A 27,597-nucleotide genomic window follows, 5' to 3' on the forward strand; every position below is an offset into this window, starting at 1 on the left:
AAAAATTACTTGATATTAAAGTAAAGTAAAAATTAAAGTATAGCTATTATATAGCTATTAGTGATTCAATTAATAATAAAAAAAATTATATAGTATTTATACAAATTAAAAACTAATTATAAATCATTAAAATTGTAGAAAAAAAACAAATATTAAACAATACTAATAATAATAATAATATAAACTAATAATATGATTATCTAAATCTATAATTTTTAAAAAAAAACATATGTCTTATAGATATATATATATATACTGCATATGCAGAGTATATATTCATCTCAATATTAATACAATTTTTTTATAATTATAATATTTATATACCATTTATATACTATATATATACAGTATATATATATATATATATATATATATATATATACAGTATATATATATATATATATATATATATATATATACAAACAAATTAGTTGATCATTAAATGTATGGCAAATAAAACAAATAGCGTGACATTAGAGGACAGGTGTGTGTGTGTATATATGTATTAGCCTAACAATAGAGGTTACGGTAGGCCTAGCAGTGTGTGTGTGTGTGTGTGTGTCTGTCCTCTTAACCTAACGGTTCAACCACTTAACGGATGACCTACTGCTGGTTCATCGGTTGGCTGTCAATAGCATCGGCATATTCTTCCTCGTCATCGGCAGCGCCAGAGTCCAAGTCTAGCGATCCGATAGCCGACTGACCAGTTGTCGGGTGTTTCGGTTTCCATAGTTTTTGTGTACACGGACTGAGAAAGGCATCGGTCGGCGAATTAAACCATTTGGTCATTTGGCGGCGTTTAACCTAAAAAATTGTCGGGCAATTGACAAACAAATTAAAAACAAGCCGTCCATTAGTAAACCGTTTCGGTAATAACTATAACAGTCAATACTACATACCATTGCTGGCGTCGATCCGGGAACAGTGGCACCGGGATTATGGGCACCAGTAGTGGTCGAGTCGCGTAGCGGTTGTTTTTGTTGTTGTTGGCCACCGCCGGCGTATCGTTGCAAATGTGGTGGCAAATGGCTTTTGACTATCGACGGCAACTGTTCGCTAGTAGTAGTAGTTGGGTTCACAACGTGTTGGCCATCATTGACGGCATCGGCTGCGGTAATATCCATGTCCTCATCAATCACGGGGTGACTGCGGCTGTCATCGGCAATGATATTAGTGGTCAACGACATGACTTTGGTTTTGTTTGTTTGTTTTTATTGCTACTAAAAACGGGAGAATCAATTGGTGGCCAAATAATAATAATTCACCGAAAAATATATATCAAAATATTTAACACAAATTGAAACAAAAAAATAGTTTTATTAAAAATAATTTTGTTATTAAACAGTAAATAGTTGTTTGAAAATAACAGATATTTTTTGTTTTGTGTATTGTTTTTATCGATAGATTTATTGTAATAAATATTTTTTGAACACAAAAAACACGTTTGAAAAATACAGTATTAATTGAAAAATGGTTGCCATTGGCAACGTTTGTATCAATTGGCCAATCAGATTGTCTCAAATTGTTACTGTAGTAATTTTTATCATCTATGTGAAAATAAATAACGTCCAACATGTTAAAAAATTTACCTAATAATAAAATACGTAATTTATGTATTTTAAATAAAAAATTTTATTTACAAACTACTTTTATAAAGTATTTATATTTTGGTACAATTTTATATAGAATGTTTATAAATATTTTACCATTGATTTTAATGTAATATTTTCTAAACTAAAAACGTACAGATTGTGTGTTTGTATAAAACTCATGTAAATTTTTTGAAAAATATTTTTATATACACTGTGTTTGTGTAAGTAGTTTGACATATATTTACGCTTACGTAACACACACTGTACATACACATACACATTACACATACACATACACATACACATTACACATACACATACACATTACACATACACATACACATTACACATACACATTACACATACACACACATACACATACACATTACACATACACATACACATTACACATACACATACACATACACATACACATTACACATACACATTACACATACACATACACATTACACATACACATACACATACACATACACATACACATTACACATACACATACACATTACACATACACATACACATTACACATACACATACACATTACACATACACATTACACATACACACACATACACATACACATTACACATACACATACACATACACATTACACATACACATTACACATACACACACATACACATACACATACACATTACACATACACATTACACATTACACATACACATACACATACACATACACATACACATTACACATACACATACAAACACTTGTTATATACTGTACATTGTATAGTAAACATACTGTATGTTTAGTTAGTATAGCATTACATCTACTGTAACGTTAATGTAATGTAATGTTTAAAAAACGTTTAAATTTTATATTCAAAACATACATACAGTGAGTACTAACTCCAGTGTCAACACATTATTAGAGCCAACAAAATCAAAAATACAACAATATTTTTAAAAATTATTTTACAAGTAGTGCATTGAAAACATTAAAATAAATTTGATATTTATTTATTTGATATTTACTGTAGTGTTTTATTTTTTTTAAAAAATGGGTGTAATTTTTGTATATTATTATTAATATTGTTTCAATCAATTAGGATATATATCTAAAAAATAATAATAATTATTATTAAAATATTTTATATTGTGTGTGTGTGTGTGTGCATGTTAATTTTAGTGTTTTTTAAAAATTTACATTTTAAAAATAAAAATAATTTTATGACATATGTACAAACAACTAAATTATTATTTAATTGCATCTAAAAGGTAATTAATTTTTTAGTTTATTTATATTTTTTTAATTATTATTTGTTTTTAAAATTTTTCATTAATTTTTAAAAAAATATATTGCAATATGTTTTGCAATATACTGTAATTTATTTGCAATAATAACTATATATGTTAATTAAATAATTTGTTTAATCATCTTTTAAAAAGTAAATATGTTAAAATTTAGTTTGAATTGATTTTAGCTAGTAAATATATATATTATCTAATTGATAAAAAATTATGCTAGATCATTTTATTAGGTATTTTTGTTATTGTAAAATATAAATAAAGTTCAAATACATAGCATAATCAACAAAATATTTTCATGATTATTAATATTATATATAAATATTATAGTAATTAATAAAAAATTTTAAATATTTAATTTTATTTTTATATAAAATAATATGTTAATTTATTTATTAGAAATATAATAATATCCAACACATAAAAAAATAGTTCAAAACAATAATTCATAGAAAAATAAAATAATTGTTATTTAATTATTATTTGAATAACTAAAATAATAATAATTTTTATTAATTCATATAATTATATAAAGTTTATATTATAAACAATTAAAAATGCATTTCAACATTTACATAATTATTACATCAATTAAAAAAATTAGTTTTGTATTATTTTAATTAAATTAAAATTATTAATTGATTTCTCTATGTTTATGTATGCTATCATATCATATGATATAATAATATCAATTAATTGGTGGTAAAGCCTAAAAAGTTTTTGACAACACTATCGCATTTGTTGGCCTCCAGTAGCCGAAACATGTGGGCCGTATCGGCCAATTCGTGATAGTCAACAAAAGCTAGACCACAACCATCACTACTACCTCCCGGTGCTGTCGGTAAGTGTCGTTCCGTATCTATAAGTGTTATTCGTTGCCAACTCAATGACCGTATTTGTTGCCAAAATTGTTCGCAATACCGGTGCCCGCCCTCAACACATATGAATCCTATATTATAATAGTATAGTATATATATAGATAGATAAGCAAATTAATACTAATATTTAATTTTAATTGATTAGTTATATATTAATGTTTGTTTTTGCAATCTAAATATAAATATTTAATATATATATATATATTTGTTGATTATTAATAAATTAAAAATAAAAATTTTCATATCATTTATACGGCATATATTAGTTTTAATATATATATACCGTATATATATATATATATATACCGTATATATATATATATACCGTATATATATATATATCAGGGTTAAGTAAGGGGGGGGGGGGGTAGGGGGGGGTAAGGCCAAAATACCCCCCCTAAGATCGAGAAATTGGTATTTTACCCCCCAGACTTTTTGACCAAATGGGAAAAATTGTCGCTTAAAAACGAGGAGAAAAGACCCCCCCCCTAAAATTTCGGCGCCAATGGCGCCGAAATTTTTTTTTAAGTTTATGAAAATTTTAATTTTAATTGATACTATTTTAGTAAGTGTTTTTATGTTTTTAAAATTTATATGAATCTAATTATTGATTAAAAATAAGTAAAATAGTTACAATAACGTTTTAACTCATTAAAAAAATAACATTATTTTAATTAAAATATTAAACTAAAAARTTAAAAAATACCAATTTGTTGAAAAGAATAATCATATTACAATATAAATAGAAGTTTGAGATAGTTTAAGAAGTTAATAAAACAATAAATACTTATATTACAAGGTTTTTATTAATAATTTTTAAAATTTTAACTAAAAAATTTAAAATATTTTTAATTTTATAATTAGTATTCAATCAGTATTTACATAAAAATAACATTAAAAAATAAAAATATATATCTATAAACTATAAGCATTAAGTATTATTTAAAAAATTATTTTAAAAGTTAAAAATTGCTAAAATACTAAAAAACTCAGTGTATCATTAATGCCTTTATCACCTATTTTTAAGTATTTAATACATTATTATTTTATTTTTTGCTAAAATTAAGTTTTTATTAATTTTTTAAATTTTTTTTAAAAAATATTTATTTTTGTTAAAATTTAAGTTTTTTTTGTATTTTTGTTAAATTTTAAGTTTTTTTAGTATTTTTGTAAATTTTACCTATTTTCCTGGGAATTTATACGGGAACTTATGGGAATTTTATCGAATTTACATGGGAATATTCGGGAATTTAAGGGAATATTAGGGAATTTTCTCTGGACCCCCCCCCTTGATTTTGGATTTTTGAAAAAATTGCCGTTTAAAAATGCAATAAAAATCTTACCCCACCCAATACCCCCCCCAAGATTTTTCGAGAATTTTGTAAATTTTACCCCGGTCTACCCCCCCTAAAATCCAAAACCTTGCTTAACCCTGATATATATGTATATGTATATATATATATAGAGAGAGAGAGAGAGAGAGTGAGAGATTGAGAGGAACTCCTAATAAATCCCTGACCTTTGATTTTACAAACACTGTATTTACCAGGAATTGTATGTTTTTTTATTTTTTTTATAAAACTATTAGTAGTATTTAGTTTGTAAGGGAAATGTAGTTTTTTTCTCTGTTTGTTTATGTTTTAAAAAATGATTTTTATATTAAAATAAATAAATTGAATGTTTTATTTATTTTCTAATGAATCAATTTATTTTATTTTATTTTTGATATCTATTAATAATAATCATAATAATGTTTATTATATTAATCATTTTGATTAATATGTTTTTTTTCAATGATAATTATTATATACAGTACTCTATTAAATGGTACTGTCATATGAAATAATAATATTAGGCTAACTGTCCCACAAAAAAATTAATTAAATGTCTATTTATTGTTAGTTTAAATATTGATATCTTATATATTATCTTTTAAAAAAATAAACCATTTATTGGTTAAAGTATTTTAATAAATTACTTATAATAACATAACTACCAAAACAATAGGAAAACAATTGATTTAAAAAAATAAAATTATAAATAAATACAAATAAAACTTTATTTTTTCTCTAATAAATCATTTTATATGTTTGAATGAATTCATCGCTTGAATTATTGTGACTTTTAAAAAATACAATATACATGTATATAAAGTTAATTAGTATCTTAACAATAATAAAATGTATTATTATTATTATTGTTATAATTATTATTGTATTATTATTATTAGATAATTACTATTGTTTATTTATTTTCTAATTTTTTTTCTCTACAAGTAATTTAAAATAAGTTATTATTATTGTTTTTTATGAATATTTGTCAACAAAATAGTGGTCTAGACTGTAGTCGAGTTCATATACTGTATATATATATTTTTGTAAAATGAAACTGATTTATTTTATTTCCTATATATTTATTATTATTATAATAATTATAGATTATTATCATTTTTTTAGTAGTATTGTTTTATATTATATTTATTTTTTATCACACATCACATAGCATTTAATATAATAATAATAAAATATGCATTGAATTGAATGGCATATTTTTTTTTGTTTATGTTTGTGTGTGTTAAATATAATAAAATTTTTAAAAAACTATTTTTTACAAAAAAATAATATTATATATATATATATAATTGTGTGTTTGCTAACTGTTAATTTTTTAATAAATTTTTTAAGTAATGTTTTATTTTGTATCAATTAGTTTTTTAAAATAATTTTTGTTTGGTTTATGTTTTTATGTATTATTATTATCATTATTATTGTCATTAATATAAAAGTGTTTAAAATTTATATTCAAAATATCATTAACTATACTAATATATACTAATTAATTAATTGATTGTTTTTATTTAATAGTTAAATAATTTTTTGAATAACTATTTTATGATAGCACAGGTAGGGGTAGTTCATGGGTAGATAGGCTTAACCTTTCCCAATGACCGATCAAATTGTTACTATTATTATTATAATAGTTATGTGAAATGTATTTTAATATATTATATACTATACATACTATAATATATAAAATCCTATTATTATATTGTGAAATAAAATAAATGCCATTCATATTTTTTTTGCATTACACACACACACATACTTAATATCACAGCTCCTGTATTATTGGAGACCGGCAGACGCCTAATGGTTGCAGAAAGTCGGCAACAATAACGTTGCATTTTAATAAAAATAGAAATTACACACAAAAAATAAAATCATTTTTTTTATTAAAATTACAAATGAAAATTGTTTGAAGCTATGGATGCCTTGAATGCAATGAATATCAAAATAACAAATGATTGCATTTCTATGAAAATTACTGATTATAGTGACTGTTATGACAACAACAACACACGTGTGGATAACAATAACATGCGATTTAAGTGTTTTTGGCCTAAATGTCTGTTTACAACTAATAGTAGACAACATTTTGATTATCATAAAACAACTCATACATTACATATAAATGTGACATTAATAATTGTAATCAAACATTTTCATTATCATCAAAATTAAGTAACCATAAAATTTAGTACATTTCAAAGATATCAATAAACATATTCCATTCAAATGTGATGTCGACTATTGCGGTCAAATGATTCAGTATGACAAAATATACTCAACTTTAGTCATGTAGGGTATCAAATGACTCGGTATAACAAAATAAACCAAACTTTAGTCATGTGAGTGATCAAATGATTCAGTATGACAAAATAAACAACTACTCATGTGCGTTATTAAATGATTAAGTATAACAAAATAAACAGCTAAAATCATATTTTTGCTGCCATTTTTTGAAAAAATAAAATAATAATTTTGATCTATTATATATTATTTTTGATTTACATGTGATTTTTATATACAGGTATTTTGTGCTTTAATTGCGCTTAAAATTTTTGTGTGTTATCTTTTCTTTAATTTACTTATAAATATTATAATCTCTTGAGTAAACATAGACATATATTTTGCCGGTCTCCATGTATTATATTGAAGTGCCTGAGCGCGCACACAGGTAGCTTAGGGACTATATATATATAAGGGTGAGAGACTTGATAGAGGGGATGGTGGTAGAGGTGGGTTGGGGTTCACCAGTCAGTAACCATTAAATGGTATTTTTTAAAAAAAACTGTATTGTTATATGTATACAGTATATACTCTTTTAAAATAAATTGTATATAAAAGAGTCTCTCTTTCGTGAATATTATATAATAATAATAATAATAATAATAATAAAAGAGTAGGAAATGAGACAAACATTCATTTATATAATCATATATATATACAATTTGTAAATTTATATACAGTATATATACTGGTATTTATTGTTAAAAGTTTATACATATACTGTATTATTTAAAAAAAATTGTTTACCCATAGAGTTGAATCACATTTTTTTTGTATGCATACATACATACACACACACACAGACACATACATACATAACACACACACTCATACAGCACACACACACACACATACATACATACATAACACACACACATATATACATACATAACCAGGGTTTTAAAAATGGCAGGCATAAACAATAGATGCCTATTTTGCCAAATGCCTGCCTTGCCTCTGCCATGCCCAGGGCATCTATTTTCAGGTGGTGACACCTATTATTTTAATTATTTTATTATTAATTTATTTATAAAAATTTTTTTATCAATATATTTGTCTGTATTTTTGTTTTGTATATCTTTACTTAAAAGATAATATATTAGAAATAAGTATATTAATTGTAAATTTAATTAACAAGCTAAAAAACAGTAAATTAAATTATTTTTATAAATACAGTTGCTTTTTAGCAATTTAAATTGGCAGGCAAATAAAATAGATGCCCAAAATGCCAGGCATTTATGGCACCTATTTGGCATTGCCAAGGCAGGCATTTATTTCCTTAAAACCCTGTACATAACACATACACACTTACACAAAATATATGCACGAATTCATTATATAAAATAAATAATAATAAAATACTTGAAATAAGTTTTTATTATAATATAAAATGCAAATTCAGTGCCTTTTTTGCAACAAACAAAATATATATATATAAATATAAACAAACTAAAAAAAATATTTAGGTAATGGTAGGATTAAATACAAGTGCACTTAAATCCAAGTGTTTTATGATGACTTATAAAATAAAAATCATATTTTTGTTATATTTAATTATTTATTTTTAGCTAATAAAAAAGTATCAATTTAAAAAAAAATAATTGTTTGCCCCACAAAAACAATGTTTAATCCCTTAATTTATTTATTTAATTAGACTAGAATTTTATTATACAAATAATAATAATAACAAAAAAATTAAGTAAAATCACTTAAAATATAAATAACCGGACTTCCCGTTAATTACAGACATAATTTTTTTGTGTGTTTATATATATATTTTAGAGTTTAAATAAAATAAATTATTATTTTTTGTTGAAATGTAAGTCATGAGATAAAAAACAACTATTTTTTTAAATAATTAAAATCTTTAAAAAAACTATTATTTTTTTAACAACAATACAAAATTATTCAATTGTCTAGTATTATATAGTTTATCTCATATACTGTACGGTATATATAAATAATGTTTTTGTTGTTATATGATATAATTGTCTCATCAAAATGCATTGCATATGTAATACTATACTACTATACGGTATTATTGTTATATTTTAAACTAAATTATTAGTTATATATAGTCTATTGAATTTGTAATTTAATGCGAATTTAAATATATATATATATGCAGGTATATTTAGGTTACTAATATATATTTTAAAAAAATACAATTATAATACAGTATATCTACTACTAATAATATTAATACTACTAATAATAATCATTATCAATAAAATAAATATTGAATTTCACTTATTAAAAATATTTTAACCAAAAAAATAAAATAAATATATTTTTTAAAAACTAATATTATGTTTAACTTATCTTATATTTCATTTTAATGATTTAATATTAGATTATATTGAATTGAATTAATAATCTAATATGTTTTTATTAGAAATAAAATAATGATTTCAATTTATATTTATATATATTACTATAATATACAGTATTATATCTATTGATAAACATTTTTAATCATTTTATTTACATTTACACATATTTTGATGAATTAATTTTTTTCAACAAAAAAATATTATTTAATTAAATTATCTATGCTAAATGAAATTGAAGGTTAGAAATTTATTTAAGTATTTAATAAAATTGTTTAACCTTATATAGTATATATATATATATGTTTATATACAGTATTATTTGCTATTTAAAATAATAATAATAGTTATCATCATCGATATTAATTATTAATTATTTGAAAAAAATAATAATAATAAAAATGCTTATCAACCGCTTAATACATATTCAACAACTAAAACAAAACAAAAAACAATAGTATTTTATAATAACAAACAAAACACTATTGAATTATTTAAATTTCAATAATAATAAGTCAATTGTTATGTTTTATTATGTTTTGTTTATTTGCAATAAACAATTTGTATTTTATATATGAAATCTTCAAACAAAACAAAAAGTTATTTCTTAAATAAACAATTGAAATAAGAGGGGGGGGCGGAAAAATCATACTTCAACAAATGTGATTACAAGTATTGAAACAAACGGGTGGTTATTATAGTCTCCCCCCCCCCTCTAAATACAATACATACCAGGCTTTCCCACACATGTAAAACCAGTCAGATGTAGCTCACGGGCCAAATCAATGATCAATTGACGCTTTTTTGTCGATTTTATATGATGTGAATAAATCCAATACCTAGATATGCCTGCATCCCTGTCCTCCACATCATCATCATTATTATTGCCTCCCAGTGTTTGATTAGTGTCTGCAATATATCATATATATATATAAAGTAATTAAATAGTTGAAAGTACTGTATTAATACAAAGTCAATAAAAATATTATAATTAAGACAATAACCGATAACATGGTTTATATAGTTTAAATATATTACTATATTGTTTCCCTTATATTATATACTATTATCTTATCAATTATTCAAGTAAAAATATTGTGTGTGTGTATATATATATATATGTGTGTATATATATGTGTATGTATGTGTATATGTATGTGTGTGTGTGTGTACAGTATGTACAGTATGTGTTGCCGATTAGGTAATACCTAAATTAGGTAGGTAGGTGTGTATTGCTTAGTGTCAATGTAATAATAATAATAACACAAAAATATTAAAATATAAGTAATTAAATGAAAATATTTAATAATAATAACGTGTTTATGTGATATACTCTAAAATATAAAAAGTGTTTAATTTAATTTTTTTTAAATAACTTTATATTAATGTAAGTTAAATTTATTTTATATTTTTGTTACAATTAAAATTGACAACAACAATAAAAATAATAAAATCTAAATTTAATGTAATGTTATTGAATTTTTTTAAAATAGTTTTTTAAAGACAAAAAATTATGTTTATATTATTTAAAAAAATTTCTCATTTGACTTATTATTTTTTTAACACTGATTTTTTTAAAGACTACTATATATAGAGATTGATAGTAAAAGATTTTAATTAAAATATAAATTATTTTGACATATTTATTATATAATAAGTTATTTAAATTATTATTATTATGTGAAACCCACTATTGCATGACTGTAGGTGTGTTTGTTATTTAATAATTATTTAATAGGTAGTGATGTTATTATTAATAATTAGTATCATTTTATTGTTATATCTATTTTGAAATTTTTTGTTTAATGATAATCATATTTTTAATAAATAAATAAATAAATATTTTTCTAATGAGTAATGTGTAAAATCTATGACAATTAAATATAATATGATATATAGATATATACTGTATATCTTATTGTTTAGATTATTTAGATAAAATAATATTTTTATCTTGATTAATTTATATATATTGTTGCTATCATACTATTATTTAAAAAAAATAAATAAATGTATTAGATAATGTATTAGAAATGTATTAGAAATAAATGTATAATATAATTGTCTATAATTATAAAACATGTAAAATCGTGATTAAATTACATTTAAAAGATATTTATTCACACACACACACACATACACACACACACACACACATACATACATACATACATACATACATACATACATACATACATACATACATACATACATACATACATACATACATACATACATACATACATACATACATACATACATACATACATACATACATACATACATACATACATACATACATACATACATACATACATACATACATACATACATACATACATACATACATACATACATACATACATACATACATACATACATACACTGTCTTCAAACGTAACACACAATCTTGTATTCAATTATTTTCAATTGCTATTAAACCACAACAACAACTACTACTACTTATAATTTTTAATAATTATAATAATATACAAACTTGTTGTTGATGTTAAACATATGTATATATTAGGTAATTATAAAATTTATTAAATTATATTAAAAAATATATCAAAGTTTTTAATATATATAAATGTTTTAAGTACTAGTTAATTATATTTAATTAACTTAATCCAGGTGATTAAATGTTATTTTATTATATATTATACTATTATAAAAATATATCCAAACTAACAAAAATAAAGTGATTGATTGAATAAATACATTAGTAATTATGTAATAGTATATGTATACTACTGTACACTGTATTTACACTTATTATTATATACCCATTAAGTTGTTTGTTTAATATATACTGTATATTGAATTATAATTATAGTTAAATTTTAGTTAATTAGTTTAGTTAGTTAATTATAGTTAAATAACTAAAATTATAGTTACCATTAGACGCGTGGTCACCACCATTAGCGGGACAGTTATAACTACTAGTATTATTGGCCAACAATTTAATACTATCCAAATCGGTCCACAATTCCTGTATTTTTTGTATAACACTAATGATATCGTAGTCTAGACCGGTATCGGTATCTGTACTGCCGTTGTTGCTGCTGCTCAGGTAGTCTCCCACCCTATCGTTGAGTGTTTTCTGTACCGAATTGGACAGTCGACCGTCCAGTACACGACAGTGTACGTGAATCCCGTTTCCCGACAATGTTGTAGTTTTCGGATAGTCTACGCCTAGAGTGCATATTATATCCAAATGTTTGTCGCACTGGAAGGTAAACTCCAGGGCTTTCCCGTAGACAAACTCGTAGTCCTGTTCGCTGACTGCCTGTCCAACTGATGGGTCGTCCCATTGGCACTGTTTCGGGAACATCGAGTCCAACAGTATTAGTTCGCCCACTCTTTGGTCACACATTATTGTTGTTATATACACACAAACACACAATGTTTTTCGGGACCCGATTATTATTCCCGACACTAGTTTATCTTGTTTGGCAACACTACTAAAAAAACAAAAAATATATATTAATAATTATCATATTATTATTATTATTTTAAAAAACTATCCAGGTGAATTATAAATTAATTAATGTATATTATTATTATTATTGAAAAGTTACCCTAGTTAATAATAATAATAATGTAATAAATTATTAAAATTTACTAATTTTGTGTTTAATTATGTAGTACTAGTGGACATATATATATTTATGATATACAGTACTGTATATCATATAGTGACCTAAATATTGAATGTTGTACCAGTTACATAATAATAATAATAATAAAAATTTTTAATAAAATAAAATTACTCCTATGTGCACCATTGAAATTTTTAAAGTACATTTTTGTGTAGAGTACTTTAAAAAATAAAGTCACATGACATGATTTATTAAAAAAATTAATAATAATAATTATTATTATTTAAAATAAATCCAACATATGTTTTTTTTGGCGCAAATTTATTATTATTATTATTTAGTTAGGGGACACGATGATACAAAATTTAATATTTTTAAAATTTATAAATGTAATATATTTTACAAATCACATAGTAAAAACTAAATTATACTTTTTTTTTAATTAAAACTTAAATAATAATTTTAAACATACTGTGTATATATTTTAATATTATTACATTAAATTAACTCGTGGTACAAAATGTGTGTTTATGTTTACAGTATTTTATTATTGGCATAGTAATTTATATATTTTTTTAAAAAAAAAACGAGGGACCGTCGCATAATTTACCAAACATCAACAAATGTTACAGCGTATACACTGTACATATTAATTAATACATACTGTACATACATTTTGAATACAAGTTTATTACGTAATTTTAATTTTTTTTTATGGCAGTTATGTTTTGTTGACAGTTTTTATGTATTTAAATAGTTTTTTTTTGTAATAATAATGATTAGTAATTTTTTTAAAACTAGATGATAAAAATATATTTTTTTTTTTAAATCAAAATAAGTACAAGTAATTATTTTTCAATAATTTTAATTTTTAATATAATTTTTGTTTAAAATTTACTATTATAATATTTTGTTGGCGCTAAATACATATTAATTATTTATTTTATAAAAATTTATGTTATAAAAATGTTATATAATTTACTAAATTTTTTAAACAAAAGTAAAAAATTATAAATTTAAACTAGAAATTCATGATTTATTAGTTATTTTTTATTTGATAAAATAAACATGGTCAAATTTTCAATTAACAATTTGTTTGTTTTTTTTGACAATTTTAATTTATAATTAATTTGTTTTTAAATTATTTAAAAATATATATATAATACTTAAAATTATTATCATTTTTATAAAAAAAACTAATACTTGAAAAACTTTTTTTTTTGGACAATAATATAATAAAATTAATTTATAAAACTTTTTTTTCATATCATTTATACTAATAGATTATATCTGTCCTCCAGTTAATCGGCGATAGTAGTGGTGACCACTTGAGTGAAATCTGAAAACTATGTCCCGCCGACCGACGCCAACAACAACATCATCATCGGCCGTACCACCGATGGTTAGTCCTAATAAATCACGGCCACCGCCACAAGTACCGATTCAATCGGTGACCACTACATTGATTACCCGATTGGATGCGTCGCCAGTCAGGAGGCGTCGACAGGTTATGCAACCGACACCTCTGGTCTACGCTATGAACAATAACTCGTCATCAATGCATCTAAGAAGTGGCGGCCAGTCGTCATCGATGACTACCGACGACTACTACTCAGATCGCGGATCTATTACCACATCGATGGCCACTACGACAAGCTTGGCCAGTGCGCAACAGTATCGGCCACCAGTAGTGGCGGCCAATGTTAATGTTAGACAAACATCGCCGCCGCCGACATCAGCGACTACAGCGAGGAAGACCACAACCACCGCCGCCGCAGCCGTCCGACAACAACAAACTGTGACCAACGGTACGACCAGCCGTAGTGATGGTAGTGACCATAATAACTGGCGTCCGCATCATCAAGAAATTCGTCGGCAAATGAGCGACGAATATCGCAAACTCATGTCCTATGATAGCACCGGTAGCGGCAGCGGCGGCCCCGGAGGTAGTTATCGGCGGACAACTACCAGAACTGATAGCAGTAGTGGCGGCGGCGGCGCCGTCAGCGGTGTCCGCACAACAAACGGAAGTACAACAAGACGTAAACCTAGTGATAATCAACAAACAAACGGTGATATTAGCAATACTAGTGATAGACAACAGTTGTCGTCGTTGTCATCGTCGACAACAACAACACCGCCGAAGTCACCACTGGCTCCGTCGGCTGTTTCGTCGCCGACTTCGGTACGCGACTCTGTGTTGTCCAACGCTACTGTCACAGCCGTTACCGATGACGAGGACGACGATGTGTCAGTAGTACCGAAAGTGGTGGTCAATAGTCGACAGTGCAATAGATACGGCTTTTTTATGGACTCGAATAAGACGGATGTCGTTCCGTAAGTATTATTATTATTATTATTAGTCTATTATAACAAATATTAATCTCTTTCTATACATCCCTGTCCTCAACAATGAACAGCGAACTGACTAAACTGGAGATTCATTTGCTACGAAAACGGGAGAAAAAGTGGATCCAAATGCTGGACAAATGGGACAAATATATTAACAATCGGTGGGCAAAAGTTAGGGACCGGTGTCGCAAAGGTATACCCCATTCGATGCGCGGTCAGGCCTGGCTTCATCTGTGCGGCGGACATCATCAGATACGCCAACATCCCGACGCTTACGGTAATCTCTGCCGACAGTCCGGCGATCCGCAGATTGTCGACGAAATACGTAAAGATATTCACCGACAGTTCCCGAATCACGAACTATTTGACCAACCGATGGGCACCGGACAACGGGATCTGCTGAATGTGTTGAAAGCATTTTCCATATTGAAACCAGATATCGGCTACTGTCAGGTATGTTTGTGTGTTTGTATCCCATCTCTTATCAGTGCATACCTGTCCTCAACCCACACACAACTAATCGGTTAATTGTGTTTTTTTTATTAACATTAACTTTTTAGGGTCAGGCCCCGATCGCATCGGTACTACTAATGCATATGCCGGCCGAACACGCTTTCTGGTCTCTGGTGGCCATTTGCGACCACTATCTGCCCGGCTATTTTTCGCCCGGCCTCGAAGCCATCCAACTGCACGGCGATATGCTGTTCGCATTTATCAAACGATTTGCGCCCAACGCCCACAAACTAATGGTGCGCTTATACAGTATACCGATATTTAATATTTACCGATAATTTAATTGTTATTAACTTAAACTTTTTGTTTTACATTTTTTTTCGGGAACCGACCGTTTTTGGTGTTGTTGGCTTTGGTAGGAGAAGCAAAAAATCGAACCGATATTGTTTATGACCGAATGGTTTATGTGTGTATTCGCCCGAACCCTTCCCTGGCCATCGGTGCTCAGGGTTTGGGATATGTTTCTCTGTGAAGGTATGTCAACACCACATATAAATTAGACAAATAATTATTTTGTTTGTTTGGTGGGAAAGGTATCAAAATTGTATTCAAATGTGCAATAGTGTTAGTATCGGATACTATGCGTGCGGCCAACAAAAAAACATGTCCATCAATGTACGAAACTCTGGAAAGGCTTAGACAACCGTCCCATTGGACAACTAATGAGTCGATATTAGTTGACTCGATAGTCCGGTGCGATCTACACGACGGTGACCTACAGCGGGAACATAATATTCAGGAGAAGCGCCGATCGAAACAAAAACAACAACAAAAAACAAAAATTTCCGCAAATAATAATAATAACAGGACTAATGGCAAACATAGACAATAATAATAGTTATTATTATTATTATTATTATTATTTTATTAATTTCATTCATTAATTGGATTTAGATTTTTATAATTATTAACAAAAAAAATTCAAAATAAATTATTATTAGTTTTTTTTAAAAAAATTTATTTTACAATTCAATCTATTTATACATAAATATATATATATTTTTTAAAACAAAAATACAATGATTTTCTATACATTATTAATAAAGATTATATTATATTTTTTCATCAAAAAAAATTAATTAATTAATTTTATTGTAAAGTTTTATTTTTATATATATATATATATATATTTTCGATTATTAATTAATAAATAATTACAAATGTTTTTGTTTTTCATTAATAATATTGTTATTAATTTATATATATATATATATATATATTTTATTAATTGTTATTTAAATATCATTTATCAGAGTAATTTTTACAAAATAACAAATTTGAAATTACAAATTTATCTTATTTATAAATAAAATGGAGGAAATAAAAAAATATCTATATAATTATTATTAATTATTATTTATATAATTAATTAGTTGACCATAAATTTTTTTAATAAATAAATTTATTAAAAATAATAATAATACATAACTTATTTGTGTTTATGATAAGTATCATTGTATAATTATTTTATAGTTTATTAATTATATCAAATTTTATTTTTAAAAATAATAATAAATATGATTGTTTATGGATACCATCAATGTATTTTGTGTCAGTTATTTTTTAATATAATAAGTTAATTATAAATATAACATACCGACAATAAAACTGATATATTAAATAAATTAATTTTTTATTTAAAATAAAAACTAAAATTTTAGTGGAATTAATTAGAATTAGCAATATATATATAAATATTATTTATATGTGAGTAAATAATTTTTTTATAATTAATTTCAATGACAAATACAATACAGGCTATGGACAGTAGTGTTAGATATGGACCGACAGATACACGCATTGAATCCAATGGCATACTTATGTTATAGGGATTGGGATCATTGAATTGAAAATTGTCATCATCATGGTCAAATTGCTGTACATAATAGCCCATATAAACAGTATACCATTTATTATAGTTGCCAGTTTCGTGCGATTGTATTAATCTAATTAATTAAAAATATATAGTTATTTAAGTTTTTTTTTTGTTTTTGCTTAATAAATTTTTTTTAATATTAAATTTAATTATTTTTTATTTTGATAAATGTAATAATAATAATGACATACATATCACGATAATGTCTATACAATTGTTGTTTAGTTGGATTATTGTCTAAATTATATCTATTGAAAACCTGCGCAAAACCGACCAATTGATACGTTTCATCCGATAAATGAATTAATTGATAATTTTGTTTAGTTTGCGTAAAAAATATTTGCGTATTTTCAATGTTAATCAATGCTATAGACGTTTGTTTGTATTTGATATCAAACAATAATTTTTTCGACGTATCAATAGATTCGTATAAATTTTCCGTAACTATTGGCTGTCTATCTGTTCGTCCAATTATTTGTCGTTCAATATCATTGGCTTTGCTCTTAGAAATGATTTTATTTTATTGTTAAAATTTTTTAAAATAAAATAATATATATAATTATTTATCAATACTATAATAAAACTATTCGATTATATCATAATCAAAAAAAACCAAAACAAACATTATTTTTTTAAACAAATTTATAATAGATGTATATTTTTATTTTTTTCCAATTTAGGTTATTTAAGCAGCAAAATGATGTAAAGATATTTTTTAATTTAAAACCAGTTGAGAATGCTAGAAAGCAATTCCATACGAATTCCTAATCCAAATTAAAAATTATATTAAAATCAAATGATTCAGCATGAAAAAATAAACTCAACTTTGGACAGACAGACGGACAGACATATAGAATTCAGATACGTACTCTTTTCAGGAGTTAGTGAAAATGGAAAATGTTTATTTTTATATACACTGCTTATGAGCTATCGAAAACTCGGGCCCTTTTTATGTATATTATGTTATTTATGTTTTTTGTGTAACTATATCTCTATTAAATAATTATATAATTACATAAATGATGTCGCATTTTTTTAAACAACACATGACAATATGGTATCTTTTATAATTACCAAATGTAGCACAAAAAACATAAGTAACATAAATAAAAAATACCGAATTTGTTCTGAAAATGTTTAGTGTATTATATTTAATTTAACTTAAGCAAGGAAACGTGACTTTCAAAGTAAAAAAAGTTTATTTGGTAATACTGAATCATTTGATACCCTACATGATTAAAGTTGAGTTTATTTTGCAATACTGAATAATTTCATAAAATACATTTTCTAATTTTGAGTTTATTTTTTCAATTTAGAATTATTTGATACCTTACAAAACTAATTTTTAATTTTGAATAAGGAGTTCGTATGGAAATGCTTTCTAGTATTCTCAACTGGTTTGTTTTAAGACTGTTATTATGAAGATATAATTGAAAAAAAAATTTAAATTGTATTATAACATTATATAAATAATTGTAGAAAGATATTTTTTTATACATAGATTATATAATTGATTTACTCATTAAAATGATATTATTGTATTAATGTTTAAAGAAATAAAAATTATTTGAACATATATTTTATATTTATTTTTTTTGTTTTGATTATAATGTTTTTTTTTAAAAAATAAAATTAATAAATTTTTTTATACCTCAAACAATTTCCATTCATATGAATTCATAACAAGCTTTACAGATATTTTTGGTTTACTAATTAGTTCATCAAATGTATCAATAGTTTCAAATGGATTTGATATATATATCGATAATATTTGTTGATTTAGAAAATTTAATGTAAAAAATTTGCCAATAATTAGTGTACCAAATATGAGTAATATAAACGTATTAATTTTGTCAATTTTTAATTTAACTTTTAAAAAAATAATAATAAAAAATAAAATATTAAAAATTGTAAAAAATTTAATTATAATTTAACAATTAATTGCCTTACAATTTATCAAAAATGCTGTACATATTTGCCATATTTGTAAATTCAATTGTAATGAACTATTGATATTATTTCTATACAAAAAAAAATATTATTTAAATTTAATTCAAAATTTTAATATTTTTTTATAAAAGAATAATTTCTTGTAAAAAATTACAAACGAATTATTATCTAATTAAAAATTATTTGATAATTAAAAAAATAAATAAGAATAATTTACTTTATATTTAAATATCTATATAATAATGTGCAAATTAATATTGTTGTAAAAAGTCCCAACCAAAACTATAATTAATTTAAAAAAAAGTAATATAAGTTTTTAACAAAATTAAATTAATAACTTTCAATTAATTAATTTTAAAAATAAACCAACATAGTTATCTAGGATATTTGCGATGCCATAAAATTTGTTGCTGGCCATTTTACTATAAATACTGCCTAATATAACTATTGAATAATAATTGTATGGCCATATTAAATAATATTTATCATGCATAGTTGAATTCAATGCGTATTGATTTATTAGTATATCAACTTGCTAATTTATGAAATTTTTATTTTAAAAAATAAGATAACAAATAAATATTAAACTATCCATTTTAACATTATTATGTTAGTTAATTTAAATTAGTACATATTGTACTGTATAACATAATAATAATAATTATTATTATTATAATTAATTTATTAATTTATTTATTATTATTATTATTTTTAACTTACTTGATTTTCAGCATATTTTAACGATAAATCAACTGCACTTAAGTTTTGATATTTACTATCAGTATTATCCATTATTATTGATAATAAACTAAATAAATATATATATTATTTACTTTTTTATACAATACCGGTATAATTAAAAAATATAATTATAAATATTACCCATATTTTGTTCGTTGAACCAATTCATATATAATGTAAAATTGATGGCCACATAAAAATTTTAAGTCGCTATTGATAGTCTATTCATCAATAAAAAAATTAATAGTATAATAATTTACTGTATTTTACTTTTTTTTTATATTATTCAAGTATATATTATATATATATATATAGATATAAAATTATTTAATTATTTTTTTTATTACAAATAAATTATTGGTAAATGTAAAATTGCCCAATAGTTTATGACCATGATCAAATTCAATGTCAAATGTATACGGATCAGTTTGATCAGCAATAGTAAAATCACATACTAAATTTGGTGCTAATTTAGTATACATTTTAAGGTATTATTAGTATTATTATTAAAATAAATGTTAAATAATTATTAGTATTATTTGTAATTATTTTACTTAAATTAATAGATTTTCATTTCTTTTGTTTTTTATAACTAAAATAATATTATTGCTACAAATAATTAAAAAAAATATTGTAATAGATTTAAAACATAATTTATATTTATATATTAATGAATTATTTATCAACTTTATTTTTATATTACAGTATTATAATAATAATAAACTCTATTAATTATAACTGTAATTATAAAAAATCAATAATAATATATTGCTTTATAAATTATTAATATAAAAATAAATAAAATTTTTTCTTATTAGTTTTTTTCCAAATAGTATTGCCTAATAAAAAAGCTTTAAATATTAATTAACTTTTTATTATTGTCTAACAATATTTAGTAATTAAAAGAATAATAATAATAATATATTAATACTTAATATGTTAACAATAATAATAGTTTATTACATTAATAAAAATTTATAAATTATTTATAAATATAATAATAAACGAATAAATATAACATTAAAGTAATAAAAAATTACTGTAAAATTAATATTATTATTTTTTTCAAAATAAATATGTACTACTTTATTAAATAAAAAATTAGTTAAGTTATTAAATATTAAAAACACAGTAAAAACAAAATTAATAATTTAAATGTCATTAAATTATTAAATTAAATAATAATATATAAATAAAAATCAATTCAATTAATCAATATAGTTACAAATAATTTAATTAAAAGACATTACAATGTGTAATATTTATAAAACACAAATTTGTTTTTTTTAAAAATAGTTATTGTGTAACTTTTAATTGTTATTAAATAATATAATTATATAGAGAAATAGTAGATAAATCAAATATATCATAAAATATATATAATATTTAATAGTTAATTAATAATTTCAATTGAATAATGTTTAAGAAAATAAAATATTTTTAATTGAAATATAAAATAAGAAAATTGTTTCAATAATTTTTTAAAAATGTATTTCAATAACAAATACAATTATAGCAATGGCCAGTAGTGTTATATATGGTCCCAGTGCTACACGCATACTGTCCAATGGCATACGTTTTTCATAAGGATTGGTATCAGACATTATAAATCTATCATGCTCAAATTGTAAAACAAAATAATCCATATAAACATTATACCACTGATTATAGTTACCAGTTTCGTGCAATTGTACTAAACTGTAAATAAATTATAAAAAAATAAATTAAATAATTTTAAAGTAAAACAAAAACAAAAAGCTAATTAAATATTCGATATTCATTATTATAATTGTTGTAATTTTTTACATATATTATATATATTATTAAAAATAAATAAATTTATCTTTATATATATATATATATATTATTATTATTATTATTATTATTATTATTATTATTATTATTATTATTATTATTATTATTATTATTATTAATAATAATAATAATAATAATAATATTAATTAATAGTTTTAATTGATAATAATAATAATAATAATAATATAACAATATTAATAGTAGTAATTAGTAGCATACATATCGCGATATTGTTTGTACAACAATTGTTTGGACGTATCGTTTTTGGCCAATTGTTTATTAAATACCTGTGCGTAACCAATCAATAGATACGCTTCACGCGATACGTGCATACGTTCATTGGTTTGTTTGGTTAGATATATGTGAATATTTTCAATGTTAAACAATACAACCGATGTTTGTTTTTGTTGGACTTCTATCGATAGTCTTTTAGATGAATCAATAATTTCGTAGACATTATCGTTAACTAATGGCTGTCTATCTGAACGATCAAGTATTTGTTGTTCAATATCATTGGCTTTACTCTAGAAAATTAATATAACAGAAAAAAATATATATTTAGAAAATAAAAATTATTTTTAATTTTTCAATACAGTACTAAAATATTAGAATAATTATTTATTTATTTTTATAAACATTTAAACAATTGTCATTCATATTGAGTTTTGATAATATATGTTAAAATTGTTTTATTAATAATAATAATAATAATAATAATAATAATAGGAGTAATAGTTAATTAGTAATTTTATTTATTTTTTAAATTAAAAAGTAATATAATTTAATTAGTTAAAATAGTTAGTTAAAAATTATTATTATTATACCTGAAACAAATAAAAATCATAATAATACATATAGATTTTTACATCCATTTCCGGTCTATGTATCAGATCGTCAAATGTATCGATAGTTTCGTATGGATTGGAAACATAAATCGATAATATTTCCTGATTTATAAAATTTAATGTAAAAAATTTTCCAATAATTAGTGTACCAAATATGATAATTAATGAAAAACTAAGTTTTTTCATTTTTATTTCAACTATTTTGGAAAAATAAATAAATTAATTAATAAAATTGTAAAAATTAATTATAATTTTTACGTTATTTAAAAATTTATAAAATATATTTATATACACTAATAACTTACAATTCATTAAAAGCGCATTACATATATCCCATAATTGTCTAATTAGTTTTAATCTAATAAATAATAATTATTATTAAAAAGTTTATTATAAAAAGATAATGTTTTTTAGTTTTTATTATTATCAATATTTAAAGAACTAACTAATTAATTAAATAATAATAATAATTACTTTTTATTAAATAAATATCTATATAAAATTGAGCTAGTTAATATTGTTAGAAACAGTCCCAACCAATACTATAAAGGGTATTTTAATAATGAGAAAAAATTTATATTAATAACTTTTAATTAATTAATTAATTTTTAAAATAAACCAACATAGTTATCTAGGATATTGGCGATGCCATAAAATTTGTTGCCAGTCAGTCTATGGTAAATAATACCAAGTATAACTATTGAATAATAATTGTATGGCCATATTAAATAATATTTATCATATAAATCCGATACCATAATGTACTGATTAATTAATAAATCAACTTGCTAAGATTTATTTATTTTTAGGAATAAATAAAATAATAAAATTAATATTTACATTTTAAATTCAAATACATTTTTTATTATTTAAATAAAACTTAACTTGATTTTCAGCGTATTTTAATGATATATCAAAAATGCTTAAATTTTGATATTCAGGAGCAGTAGTATCCATTATAACTGGTAATACACTTTAATAATAATTTTTTTTGAAAAAATAATAAAACATTATTACATTATATATATATATATTTACTTATTATTAGCAATATATCAGAATTCTAGTAATTAACTAAAATAATTATAAATTAAAAAAATAATTTTATTTAATTACCCAAATCTAGTCCGACGAACCAATTCATAAATAATGTAAAATTGATGTCCGCATAGAAACTTGACGTCTCTATTCATAGTCTATTATTTAAAAAAAATAAATAATATATTTATATATAAATACGACAATTTATTTCATTAATTAATAATTCAACAATATATACTATAAATTACTATCATTAGTCATTATTTAATTTTTTTAAAAAATATTATTAAAGAAACAATAATAATTTTTTTCTATAACTTACAAATAGATAGTTAGTTAATGTAAAATTTCCTAATAGTTGATCAAATTGCATATCAAATGTATACGGCTGAGTTTGATCAGCAATAGTAACATCACATAAAAAAGTTGGTGATAATTTTGTAAACATTTTTCGTGTATTAATTAGTAAAATTAATATTTTCAAAAAAAATTATTATTAAACTATTGTAAAAAAAATTAAACTTTGGTTTAAATGTTTTTTTAAAATAAAGCATAAACTAATAAAACAAATTGTTATCTATTATATTAGTTTCTATATAACCTATATTTAATAATATATTTTATATAAATATATATAATATGTTATACTAATAATTATTATATTATATATTAATTTATCAATATTTTATATTATTTAATAATTGAAGAAAAAAACAATAAATATTAAATTATATTATTATTTAGATTAATATCATATATTAATAATAATAATAATAATAATAATAATAATAATAATAATAATAATAATAATAATAATAATAATAATAAAATAGCTAAAACAATGATAAAAAATTAATTAATTAATTTTAATATTTAATATTTACAGTAATTACTAATAATAATATCACAGAAAACACAAAAAATTATTAAACAATTTAATTAAAAACAATCTGAAAATAATTTTATATTAAAAACAAATAAATAATTCAAATAATTTTTTTTTGGTAATCTATTTGAAATAATTGAAATGTTTTTTATTTAAAAGTTCAAATATAATATTAAGAAATAAGAAAAATTGATTCAACAATATATTATTATTAGTATTTTAATTATTAATTAAAGTAAATATTATTAATTTTATTTTATCAAAATTAAACTGAAAATTATATTAAAATAAAATAATCAATAAAATATTACAAAATACTAATTATTTTTACATCAAATACACTTAAATTATCATATTTAGCTTATGTAGTATCCATTATAACTGGCAAAACATTTAAATATTTAAAAAAATATATTAATTTTTATACATTTATTCGATACAATATAAACAATTTACAAAGAGAGTTACAATTTTTAACATAACATTATTATATTATATATTGATTATTTGCAATATATCATAATTATAGTAATTAACTAAAATAATTATAAATTAAAAAATAAATAAATTTTTATTTAATTAACCAAATCTAGTCCGACGAACCAATTCATAAATAATGTAAAATTGATGTCCGCATAGAAACTTGATGCCGCTATTCATAGTCTATTGATTTTTTTATAAAAAAATAATATATTAATATATATAAATATAACAATTTATTTTTTATTAATTAAAAAAACAATTTATTTTTTATTAATTAAAAAAACAATTTATACTATAAATTACTATCATTAATCATTATTTATTGATTATTATTATTTTGAAACAATAATAAGTTTTTTATTACTTAAAAATAGATAGTTAGTTAATGTAAAATTGCCCAATAATTGATCAAATTTCATATCAAATGTATACGGTTGAATTTGATCAACTAAAGTAAAATCACATATAAAACTTGGTGCTAATTTTGTGAAAATTTTTTAAGGTTAATTAATAAATTATTTTTAAAAATTAAAATTAAACTGTGATTTTTATATTATTTCAATTATTTTTCATATGACCTATATATTAAATAAAACAAAACTATATTTAATATTTAGTATACAGTATATAACTATTCAATAAAAAAAATAAAAATTATGTTTTACTAATAGATTAGTAACAGAATAGCTAATAATATACATTTATTTTTTTATTTCACAATATATAAAATATTTATTATATTAATATTTAAAATATTTATTATATTAATATTTAAAATATTTATTATATTAATATATAAAATATTTATTATATTAATATATAAAATATTTATTATATTAATATATAAAATACTTATTATAATAATAAATAAAATATTTATTATATTATATATTAACTTTGCAATAGTTATTTTACTTATTAATAATATTTATATATATATATATATATATATATAAACTATAAATATTAAATTATATTATATAAGTTGATTTCATCATTATAGTATTGTAATAATAACAATAAATTACTTCAAATGCAATACACTTAAATTTTAATATACTATATATAATTGGCTACATTAACAGGAAAAATTGAGGAAATAAAGGTTTCTAATAAATTTTCTTGAAAAAGTTTCTAAAAAAATTTTACAGGAATAAATTTCTATATAAAATTTAACTTTAATCCTATACTATGGGATCCACATATTTATAGCTATTATAATACTAGACTTAATTAATGAGACATAATATATATGTACTATAATATAACGTTATATAATATTATATATTGTACTATATATTATTGTAAAGTACATTACTATACAAAATAGGATACCTTGATATAATTATATAATAAAAATTATCTATGTAAAATTTTATTGTATTTATTACTGATTAATCTAATTAAATTAATTGCATAAATACATAAATAACTTATAATTCGTTAAAAGTGTATTACATATATTTACCTAATTTTCTATTTAGTTTCAATATATTAAATAATAATAATTATTATTATTAAAAAGTTTATAATTTCTAATTATTTATTTATAAAAATTTCTAGTTATAATATTATATATAATTTGTGTTCAAAATAATTTATATAACATTTTATTACATTAATTAATTAATTAAAAACAAATTAATACTTACAAATAGATTGTATATATATACAGTATATAAGTGTATATGTGATGGGGGTTAGGGATGGGTGTTTGGGCCGGGGTTTATAAACTATTAAAAACTATTTATAGACAACAATTTAACCAT

General features: G+C 22.1%; 3 protein-coding genes across 3 annotated transcripts; 1 reads left to right on the forward strand and 2 right to left on the reverse strand.

Moving 5' to 3' along the window:
• Nucleotides 1–452: 452 nt before the first annotated feature.
• LOC128956990 (uncharacterized) lies at nucleotides 453–1,421 on the reverse strand. The gene is made up of 2 exons (XM_054302706.1): nucleotides 900–1,421; nucleotides 453–804 (listed from the first exon to the last, which is right to left on the reverse strand). The coding sequence occupies exons 1-2, from the start codon at nucleotides 1,185–1,187 to the stop codon at nucleotides 604–606; spliced, it is 489 nt and encodes a 162-aa protein (XP_054158681.1). The 5' UTR covers nucleotides 1,188–1,421; the 3' UTR covers nucleotides 453–603.
• A 2,117-nt stretch (nucleotides 1,422–3,538) lies between these two features.
• LOC128957003 (RWD domain-containing protein 2B-like) lies at nucleotides 3,539–13,860 on the reverse strand. Its single transcript, XM_054302720.1, has 4 exons — nucleotides 13,799–13,860; nucleotides 12,623–13,188; nucleotides 10,457–10,633; nucleotides 3,539–3,836 (listed from the first exon to the last, which is right to left on the reverse strand). The coding sequence occupies exons 2-4, from the start codon at nucleotides 13,098–13,100 to the stop codon at nucleotides 3,580–3,582; spliced, it is 912 nt and encodes a 303-aa protein (XP_054158695.1). The 5' UTR covers nucleotides 13,101–13,188; nucleotides 13,799–13,860; the 3' UTR covers nucleotides 3,539–3,579.
• On the forward strand, nucleotides 3,673–17,023 carry LOC128956943 (TBC1 domain family member whacked-like). The gene is made up of 6 exons (XM_054302657.1): nucleotides 3,673–3,728; nucleotides 14,610–15,663; nucleotides 15,747–16,131; nucleotides 16,239–16,427; nucleotides 16,551–16,665; nucleotides 16,725–17,023. The coding sequence occupies exons 2-6, from the start codon at nucleotides 14,675–14,677 to the stop codon at nucleotides 17,021–17,023; spliced, it is 1,977 nt and encodes a 658-aa protein (XP_054158632.1). The 5' UTR covers nucleotides 3,673–3,728; nucleotides 14,610–14,674.
• The last annotated feature ends 10,574 nt before the right edge of the window (nucleotides 17,024–27,597 follow it).

This window comes from Oppia nitens, unplaced genomic scaffold (assembly GCF_028296485.1).
Source record: "Oppia nitens isolate AA-2021 unplaced genomic scaffold, nextdenovo-longstitch-racon4-pilon3 scaffold34_pilon_pilon_pilon, whole genome shotgun sequence".
Classification (NCBI taxonomy): domain Eukaryota; kingdom Metazoa; phylum Arthropoda; class Arachnida; order Sarcoptiformes; family Oppiidae; genus Oppia; species Oppia nitens.